Below are 10650 nucleotides of genomic sequence, written 5' to 3'. Positions count from 1 at the left end.
GAAGAAACAGCCTGAGGGCTACCCTGAGAGAAAACAGGGCACTTGGAACAGGATGGGTCTGACAGCAAGATTTCAGTTTCAAGTTCCTTTATCAAGAAAAGTCAATGGAAAACATACTATGTGACAAGCACTCTGCCCAAGGCTTTTGTTGTTCTCCAGTTGCCAAGTCCTGTCTGACTCTTTGTGACCCTGTGGAGTGCAGCACGCCAGGCTTCCCTGTCTTTAGGCAGATTTATTTTATTTAATCCTCAACTCTTTGAAGTAGGTGTGCTTATAATTCTACTTCACCTAAAAGGAGACTGGAACATAGAAAGGTTAAGACCAATGCCCAACAAAACATGGTTAATAAGTGACAGAGCTGGGCAAGGAAACCAGTAGATCTGACAAGAGATTGTCTACAGACTATGAAGCAGCAGCATCTGTGTCATGTGAGTGTTTGCTGGAAATGAAGTCTCCTGGGTCTCACCCACTTGTTGCACCAGGTGCTGCCTTTTACTCTGATGTTTGGGGGACTGTTACATGCATGTCTGAGAAAGAAAGGCCTTTGCTTTTGACCAGTGCCCTATACCAGTGATTCTCTGCTCTATCTGTGTATTTATCTCATTGCTGGAGTGATAAGAGTTACTGATTTCCAGCTGCACCCTAACAACTAAATGAGAATAGCCAGACAAGGATCCAGATTTTGGTACTTTATAATCAGATTTTGTCAGAGGATTCTTATGTGCAGCCAGATAGAGAACTTTTTCATAATCTTTCCTCTTCTGAGAGGTTGTTGTGAGGATCAAGGGGCGCTGATGTATGGCAAGTGCTTAGCTCCTTCTAGAACCTCAATAAGCACTGTCTCTTCTTGCTATTGTCTTTGGTTTGCATTAACAAGACATTCTTTGGAAAAATAACAATTAGCATCAATTGTAGGGTGATGAAAAGGGGGAAAAATAGTGATTTTTTAAATGACATCAATAAAATAATACCTTTGTAAACATGGTAACTGAAAAATAAATCAATTTGCCATATCACTAAATAAAGTATCTCATCTAAACTAACAAGGAATATATTTGAATAGAAATGTGGTGTTATATTTTACTTGGCTGCTGGGAAAGGTAATCATTTAAAATGACTGTCAGTATGAACAGTTACTTCTCTTTTTATAGAATTGTCCTAATTTCCCAAAGAACAAAGACTTCTACTTTAGTAGAAAATATAAATTCTTACTTAGCATATTCCCTTTATCTACAGTATATGCATTTATAAGCAATGACCCCAAAACTTAGAAGGATACTTTTTTGTGGTCATATGAATAGTCAACATTTCATAATCTGAGTATCTGGGCCCTTGTGGAAAAAATACTATAACTTTTAATGCACTGTTGGAATTTTGTGAAGATTAAAAATGCAAATACTGGTGCTCACTTGCAATTTTATTGCCTGTATTATGGAATGAAAATAATTTCATGCAAATTTTTCTTATAAAAATTAATTGTAGTAAATTATATGAGAGAGATGCTCTATCAGAGTAACAAAGTCTCTGTTGAGATACCTTGATTTTGATGCTTTTCAAAATATGGCTAGTTGGCTTAGGAAAAAACTTATATGTTCAGAAATTAGTCTCTGGTTCTACCATGAACACTCACGTACCACAAAGAGGGAAGTTATTTTCAAATTAAGTAAAGATGCTTTCAGGAACACTCATGTCTTTCATGGGCACTGTCTCCTGGACACTCTGTCCTGTTACAGCCTCTAAGTGATGGTTTTTAATATGTGTGTCGTGTCTAGTGTTCATGTGTGCTCAGTCATGTCTGACTCCTTCCAGCCCCATGGACTGTAGCCCTCCTGGCTCCTCTGTCCATGGGACTTCCCTGACAAGAATACTGGAGTGGGTTGCCATTCCCTTCTCCTGGGGATCTTCCTGACCCAGGGATTGAATCCGCATCTCTGTGTCTCCTGAATTGGCGGGTGGATTCTATTACTCGTTATTATTGTACCACCTGGGAAGCCTTGTTGTGTCCATAATGGTAATGCCCAAATACTACCTTTACTTGTCCTAACCAAATTTCAGATCCTTATGCAGTCTTCTGTCCTACTAATATAGAGGAAAAGAAAGATGTAAAGTGCAGAAGAAAAGCTAACATAACTGTAACATCAATCAAAAGTCCTTACCTTTAATAAGAATGAAGCAGTTGAAGTACCTCTTTGTTTACTTTTCAGTGATCCCAACCCCATCTCCTTTGAGTTCATTGATTCCTTCATCCCTCCCTAACTCTCTTCAACAATATTCATTGTGTACTAGGTACTGTGAATGTAATAGTGAATTAGACATGATCTCTTCATTCATAAAGCTTAGCATCTCTAGAGCAATTTAAATAATAAAAGCTGTACTGTGATGGAGGAACATCCCAGGGGTATGGGAGAACATATCCAGGGTGCTCATACTATTAAGGAGGAGTGGAAGGTCATAGGTTTCTACAGGGAAATGATGTTTAAATTGAACTATGAAGGCTAGTAGAGTTAAGCTGGGAAAGGGAGCAGAGAAGGGTCTGGTCGGGGAGGAGAATTTGGGTGTGGAAAATGAATGCATACCACCTTCTGACATCAGAATGTTCCAGCATATCTTGGGAAGTTAACAGCAAGCCAATCTGATCTAATTTTACAATGGCAATTATTCAGATGTTTAAACTAGTATAACTAGTAAGGCCTTATATATCAATATTTTAATTTGAGAGCAGGAAAGATTTTAAAATAAGTTGATGTTTGCAAAATAAAGCATCTATGTGGGCAGTTCTATTAAGGCTTTTTCTGCTTGAGTCTGTATTACAAACATTAACGTTTCTACTGTGACAAGTAAAATGCACAATTCTTTTCAATTCTTAATATGAGAATAAATGTAATGTTGACCCTTAAAATTAAAAAAAAAACTTGTGATAAAATATAGTTTGTAATGTAGACTCATACTATTGTATTTTTAGTTCTATTTTAATGCCATCTAGAATTTGTAATCATTGGTTTTACCTTTTGGTATCACTGAGGAAATCAGACTGTGAAGCTAGTAAAAACAGAGATGAATAAACAAACCTAGAATACTTAGAAGAGAAAGTTAGCGCCTCAGATCTTTCTAGAAATATGGCTACAGCTAATTGCTGTTTCTATGCTAGTTAATAAGCAATCTGTAAACTAGCATTTGGGACTTATGACTGCAAATATATACTCAACCACTAGATTAAAAGTGAATTGTAAGTAAAGAAGAAAATAAACAGTACCTATCCTATCTAATCGGTCAATGGCAACCGTCTCAAAGGCTCTTCTCATCATTGGATATTCCTCCAGGACCTCATTGAAATTGTCCACAGAAAGTGAGTAAAGACGACAATATGTATCAGCTCGAACACTGGCAGTGCGCCGTCCCTTGGTCAGCAAGCAAATCTCTATAAAAACAAAGAAGAAAGATATATTAGGTAATTTTCTTGAAAAGGCCATTAAGACCTACCTCAAAAAAAATGTCTCATGGTTTGAGAAACCAATGATTAGCCACATTTTATATTTTATCAGAAAATCCCTTTTGATAATTAAAAGCACCCAATTGATAATACTTAATCTTAAAATATTCCTTTTTTTTAAAAAAATTGAGAAAAGCTGAAACAAATTCATCTCCCCCAGCTGTCATTTCAATTCCCCTCAAATAACAAAAAGTTGCAGAAAAAAGAATAATACAAAATGGAGTTGAAAACAGGAATAGACCATGCTCAGATAAAAGTTTTTACGAATTTTGGAAGGCAGAGAGGAGATGGTATCTTATAGACAGAAACCAAGTGCTCAAAGTGTTAGTTGCTCAGTCGTGTCTGACCCTTTGCAACCCCATGGACTATAGCCCTCCAGGCTCCTCTGTCTATGGAATTCTCCAGGCAAGAATACTTGAGTGGGTTGCCATTCCCTTCTCCAGGGGATCTTCCCAACCCAGGGTTTGAACCTGTGTCTCCTACACTGCAGGCAGATTCTTTACCATCTGAGCCACCAGGGAAGTGAAAGTCCTATGATCAAGCAAAGTTGGATCATAGGGTCAGATGTATGCATTATAGGAATGCTTTAAGTAGTTCATATATTCCAAATAAGATCAGTATAAAAATTATGTTCCAAATGCATAGAGGAATTTTTCATTTATGTAATTTCTAAGGAATATCCTTTGTTGAAATTTTGATTCCCAATATATGGTAAGCAAATATTTGCAAATTTGGATTCTCGTATTAGATAAAATCAATAATAAAAGTGATGATTTTCTATTTCATTTTCCAAAATTTATTTATTAAAATCCTGTGCATTTTACTTCTTTAAAAAATTTACAGTAATAGAAAAACATTGCTTCAAAATAATGTATTAGAAAAAAAAGGAACGGAAGTATTTCTGAAATACACACTTCCAACAAAAGAAAAATATAGCAAAATCATTATTGCAAAGGGCCTAAATTCGCACTCCTCTGAACTTAAAGAATTTGAGTTCATGTTGATAAACATCATAAGTAAATTATGTGGTAGGCATTATGTCCTTGATGTTAGAATTGGATGCATTAATCAAACAATATCTTCTTTTGTGTTCAATAAAAAGAAAAAATTCGTTTTAGTTATGAATTCATTTAAACTCAATCTGGTAAGAATAATAATATGCAGGCACTGTGGGAGTACTAAAGATACGCATCTGAACCAATCTGGCAATTGAAAAGATTTTAGGAAATGCCACCTAAGCCACCAGTTACACTGTTATTGTTCATACTGGTAGATGTTTCAAATTTAATAAACAATATTGTCGTGTGGCCAAGGTGGCAAAAGAGGAAGTCACTAGGTCACCTCTTCCTTCAGGCACACCAAAATTACAACTGCTTACAGAGAAATTATTGATGTGAACGACCGCAAGACTAGCAGGAAAGATCTTCTACAACTAAAGATAAAAAGAAGGAATTAGAGCAAGATGGGTAGAAGACATGCTGTACAGTTAAGTCCCATAACCCTGGGTAGGTGACCCACAAACACAATAATAAAAATGGCAAAGATTCCTTTTAAGGAAAGGGGAGCCTGAACCTGATGATAAGCTCCCCAGCCTGTGAGTCCTGAAATAGATCCCCGGAAAGTCTAGCTTTAAGGCCAGTGGAACTTACATTCTGGAGAGTGGGGGTGCTGTGGGAAATAGACTCTACTCTTTAAGAATATCTGCAAAACCTCATACCCTCCAACATTCAAAAAGCAGTAATTTGAAGGATCTAGGGTCAAACCTACTAGCTCATCTTTTAGAGTCTCCTGGATTGGCAGGAGGCAACTGGGACATACCCTGAGTACACAGATACTGGTGGCATCCATTTTTGAGAGCTCATTATACACTAAGGTCACTGGTGCTGGCAAGCACCACTTTGGAATCCTCCTTCTATCTTATTAACACTAGAACCCAGCCCCATCCACTAACTGGTCAGCACTAACCCTGGGACTCTCTGGACCGTGCAGCCAGCCATTCTGGGATCACTCAAACCTAGACAAAGCAGCAGCCAGCAACCTCGACAGTAGCAGGAGTCAAAGGTATGTTAGATGATACAGAGGCCTGAATCAGCAAACTGGAAAAAAGAGTAGTAAAAAATCACCCAGTCTGAACAGAAAAAAAAAAAAGTTTTTTTTTTAAAGTATAGTTTAAAAGAACTTTGGGACATCATTAAGCTTATTAACATTTGAATTATTAGAATCCTAGAAGGAAAAGAGAGGAAAAGGGGGCGGAGAACACATTTGAAGAAATAATAGCTGAAAAATTCCCTAACTTGGGAAAGGAAATAGACAGTCCAGGTCCAGGAAGCACAGAGAGTCCCAGGGATGATCAACCCAAGGGGGACCACCCTAAGACACATTATAATTAAAAAGGCAAAAATTAAAGATAAAGAGAGAAGATTAAAAGCAGCAAACTAAAAGCAACCACTTACATGCAAGGGAACTCCCATAAGATCATTAGCTGAGTTTTTAGCAAAACCTTTGCAGGGCAGAAGGGAGTGGCACATATATTTAAAGTGATGAAAGAAGAAACCTACAACCAAGAATACTCCACCCAGCAAAGCTATCATTCAAATTAGAAAGAGAAATAGATATTTCTACAAACAAGAAAAAGCTGAAAGAGTTCAGCACCACAAACCAGTTTTACAAGAAATGTTAAAGGGACTTCTCTAAGCAAAAAAGAAAAGGACAGAAAGATAAATATGAAAGCTATGAAAGAAAAAAATCTCATTCGTGAAGGCAAATATACAATAAAGATAGTAGATCAACCAAATATAAATCTAGTAGAAATATTAAAAGAATTGTGCATTTAGAAATAACATAGTGTTGTAAGTTTATTGTACTTCAATTATTAAAAAAAATATGTAGACATGGAAGAAATGCTTCAACATGCTAATGGTAATTATTTCTGGAGGATGGGGTTTCTAGGTGATTGTTCTTTTTTATGCCATGCTTTTATGTAGTTCTATTTGTCTGCAATGAACATTCCTTACTTGTAAAATTAGAAAGAAAGAAATGTGATTAAAATTGAAAAAAATAATATTGTGAACTGAACTGTTCACATTTGTGTGCATGTTTGTGTGTGTGTACCTTTGGTGTGTGTAGGAAGACAAATCTCTACTGGTCAATGTTTAAGTGTAAAGTATATTATTATATCATTGAATCTAGGCTTTTCTAATCTAAAAAATGTAATAAAAGTATTTTAAACCCTATCTTAAAATTAAATTCCTGTGTCACTATAGTGCTAGTGTTATATACAACTTATGATTGCTAAATTATGTCAAACAAACTGATTAGAAATATTTTTATTGCCATGTGTTGCTTTCCAATCTGTATTGTCATATGGAATGATTATAAGCCTCATGGAAAATGACTTAATGACACATAACAAAGACCTTAAAGTGTATCCATGCTCTAACCAGAAATTTCACTTGACAATCTAGCCTAAGGAAATAGTCTGTAATCAGAACACTGATATGATGATATACACTATGCATTTATGAATGCATATGAAAATATGGAATTGCCTTAAATAAATCAAGAATCAGAATCAAGAATGTAGTAGTTATTAAAAGTAAAGCTTTTAAAGTCTTTGTTAATAATTGAATGGTCATGAAAGCTGAAGTGAGGAAATTAGGATACAACATTGTAATTATAGCATGATAAAAATGATCACATACAGTGCGAGTAATAAAATCTACCAATGACAATAAAATCTTCCAATATGCACTGTTCTTATTGGAAAGTATTCTTTTATGTATATATAATGTTTATATTTTTTCTTTTTTTGACTTTCCTTTATCTAAATTGGTTCTTTTTAATTTATTTTGTTTTCTGTCAAATCTCAACATGAATCAGCCATAGGTATACATATATCCCCTCCCTTTTGAAACACCCTCCCATCTCCCTCCCCATCCCACCCTTCTAGGTTGAAATAACTTTTATTTTTTAAATGTTACTTATAAATTAATATCAAAGTACATAGAACAGAAAAAGAAAACAAGATAGGAAGGAATAAAAACAAACCTAATAATGGTGAATTACTAGTGTGGAGATTTCCTCATTTTTACCTTTCATTATTTTTAATGTATTTTTATTTTGGCACTTACATTTTTAATTTACAAATGCTTTTCATTTTCCTGTGTTTGTGGCTTTTTCATTATATCTTCCTCTTTTGTTGAGGATGTAATATCATCTATCTTCCAGTAGTTGCTAACTAGTTTTGAATGATGGATATATGCTACAATATGGATGAACCTCAGAATATTTCATAAACACAATGAAAAAAGCAAGCCATGACAGTCCACATAGTACATGCTACCACTGATATAAATAACAAATCTATTCAGATATATACAGATTAATCCTGGAGAAGGAAAGGTCCATTCACTCCAGTATTCTTGTCTAGAGAATTCCATGGACAGAGGAGCCTGGAGGGCTACAGTACATGGGGTCCCAAGAGTACAATACGACTTAGAGACTAAATCAACAGATTAATGGTTGCTTGAGGAAGTGGGTGGAAAAGGAGATTAACAGTAAGTGGGAAGGAAGAACCTTATGGGGATGATAAAAACCTGAACCTGTTTGGTTTGCAGTGTTGGCTTCATACTTTGGGAAATTTCTAAAAAGATTGAATTGTTTAAGTGACTGAATTATATATGTAAAACAGGCTGCAATGACAATGTAAAAGAAAAAAACTCAAGAAGTTTTAAAATATATTTTATCTTTATTGTATTATATTTAATTGCTGTTCTGTTTTCTGAATTCTTTCTTCTTACTCTAGAATCATTATTTCTGTCTGTGTGTTTAGATTTTCCCCTTGTAATATACTGAATTTTTTTTCAAGGAACCTATTGATGTCCATTTCTACTTGAGGATGAAAACTCCAGTGATATGGCAGAATATGTGAATATGGAGTTTTTCTTTAACGGTGAAGTTTATTCTCATATTTCCCTAAATGCTAGAATGAGGAAGGCTGTACTCGAAGGTTACCAATATCTCTCTTACTTGTTCTAGTTCTCTGCTTTGTACAATTGCTTTAGAGAAGAACCACTGGCTTTTTTCTCCCCTCAGGAAAAGAAACGCTTGGTTACAGGCTGTTCTGCAATGTGGAAGGAGGGACAGAGAGTCTATTGTAATGTACACGGACCTTCCATAAATCACTGTTGTCCCCTTCACTTTTCAGGTAGCCCTCTGACATCATACTCTTTCTTAGTAGCAGCTTTTCTAGTGTTCTGCCAGGAGCTTTGCTCTCTCTTTGGTCACAGCTCCCTCTACTTTTCCTTCAAGTTTCATCAGTAACCACCAGCATAATTAGAAAAAATAAATGTCCTGAACATCAGAAATTTATTTCTTCACAGTTCTCGAGGCTGGAGGTCCCGAATCAGGGTGACTGTATGGCTGAGTTCTGGTGAGAGCACTCTTCCTGGCTGGCAGATGGCCACGTTCATATTGTGTCCTCACATGGCAGAGATGCGGGGAGTGCACATCTTTTCCTTGATGAATATGCTCATCAATCCCATCAGGAAGACACCACGCCTATCACCTCAACAAATACTCAGTGTGCTCAGTCATGTCTGTCTCTTTGCGACCCCATGAACTACAGCCCCCCAGGCTCCTCTCTCCATGGGATTTCCCACGCAAGAATGGGTTGCCATTTCCTTTTCCAGGGGATTTTCCTGACCCAGGGATCAAAACTCGTGTCTCTGGAGCCTCCTGCATTGGCAGGCAGATTCTTTTCCAATGCACCACCTGAGAAGCCCCCTATCACCGCATCTAACTCTCATTATGTAAGTTTCCACTTCCAAATTCCATCTTGTTGCAAGGTAGAGGTTCAACTTACTGAATTTGGATTTGGTTGGACGCATGGACACTGAGTTCATAACACCATTTCTCTTGTCTTGAAATACAATTTACACCCTTATTGTTCTTAAACAAAACAAAACAAAAAAAAAACCCCAAACCAGAAATCCAGCTTTATTGAGGTATAATTGATATGCAAAAAAACTGCACATATTTAATGCATACAGTGTGATGAGTTTGGACATCTACATGGACCTCTGAAAACTTCAGCATATCCTCTCACTTTCATGTTTTCTCAGTTGCATGTTACAGAATACCTGAATTACACTGGTTTACCAATAAAATATCTTAATTGTATTACAAAGCAAAAATCTGGGAGTAGGCGGGGCTAGTGCTAGGTTAGCATCTCAGTGATGCCAACGCACTGTGTTGACATGACTTTGTTTTTTGGTTGACTTCTCATGATCACAAGCTGAAAGCAGCAGTTTACATCTTCACATAAACCGTGTCCATACAGGGAAAGACTTCCTTCCCACATTTGTTTCTTTTAATTACTACTTTTAATTTGGTTTCTAGAAAGGGAGATATAAAGACATGGTAACATCTTAAGTAAGAAATGGATTTTTATTTACTTTTCTGTATGCTTAAAAATTATTTGAACACTTTTTACAATGAGTATGTATTTCTATATTTTGTATTTAAAAATACATATAAAGATTAGAAAAAATATAGCTACTCAATACTTATACTCATTTTGGAGATACAGTAAAAATAGTTTTATTTCAGCATAGATATAAATGTATTCATGATTTCTCTAAATTATTCTCTAATGATTGTTGGCCTCTATCATCTGGAGTTTTCATATAATGAATGTATAATATATGTAGCTAAATGAAGCAAAGGGACATGCATTATATGGTAAAGGTCCCCATTACTTACTGATGAATCAGTTAAATACTGCCTTTGGTAAGAAAAGAAATCTTAATGGAGGATGCTTTTTAAATAAAAATAAATACATGTGTTATGAGACCTTACCCTTTTTATGATGTTGTTCAGTCTTTTTCCCTGATAGCTCAGTTGGTAAAGAATCTGCCTGCAATGCAGGAGACCCCAGTTTGATTCCTGGATTGGGAAGACCCCCTGGAGAAGGATAGGCTTCCCATTCCAGTATTCTTAAGCTTCCCTTGTGGCTCAGTTGGTAAAGAATCCACCTGCAATGTGGGAGACCTGGGTTCAATCCCTGCGTTGGGAAGATCCCCGGGAAAAGGGAAAGGGTACTCATTCCAGTATTCTGGCCTGGAGAACTTCATGGACTACAGTTCATGGGGGGTCACAAA

The 10650-nt window shown here is 36.2% G+C and overlaps 1 protein-coding gene across 1 annotated transcript in view; it reads right to left on the bottom strand.

Annotated features, from left to right (window-relative positions):
* The window catches only part of HCN1 (hyperpolarization activated cyclic nucleotide gated potassium channel 1), a 466192-nt gene that overhangs the window by 18423 nt on the left and 437119 nt on the right, over positions 1-10650 (bottom strand). Inside the window, exon 7 of the mRNA XM_061393578.1 lies at positions 3254-3418. Within this exon, the coding sequence (XP_061249562.1) occupies positions 3254-3418 (165 nt within the window). The remainder of the gene's footprint in view (positions 1-3253; positions 3419-10650) is intronic.

The sequence above is a fragment of the Bos javanicus genome, chromosome 20, assembly GCF_032452875.1.
Source record: "Bos javanicus breed banteng chromosome 20, ARS-OSU_banteng_1.0, whole genome shotgun sequence".
Taxonomy (NCBI): domain Eukaryota; kingdom Metazoa; phylum Chordata; class Mammalia; order Artiodactyla; family Bovidae; genus Bos; species Bos javanicus.
The sequence above is the reverse complement of the archived record's forward strand: the minus strand, read 5'-3'. Positions and strand labels throughout refer to the sequence as shown.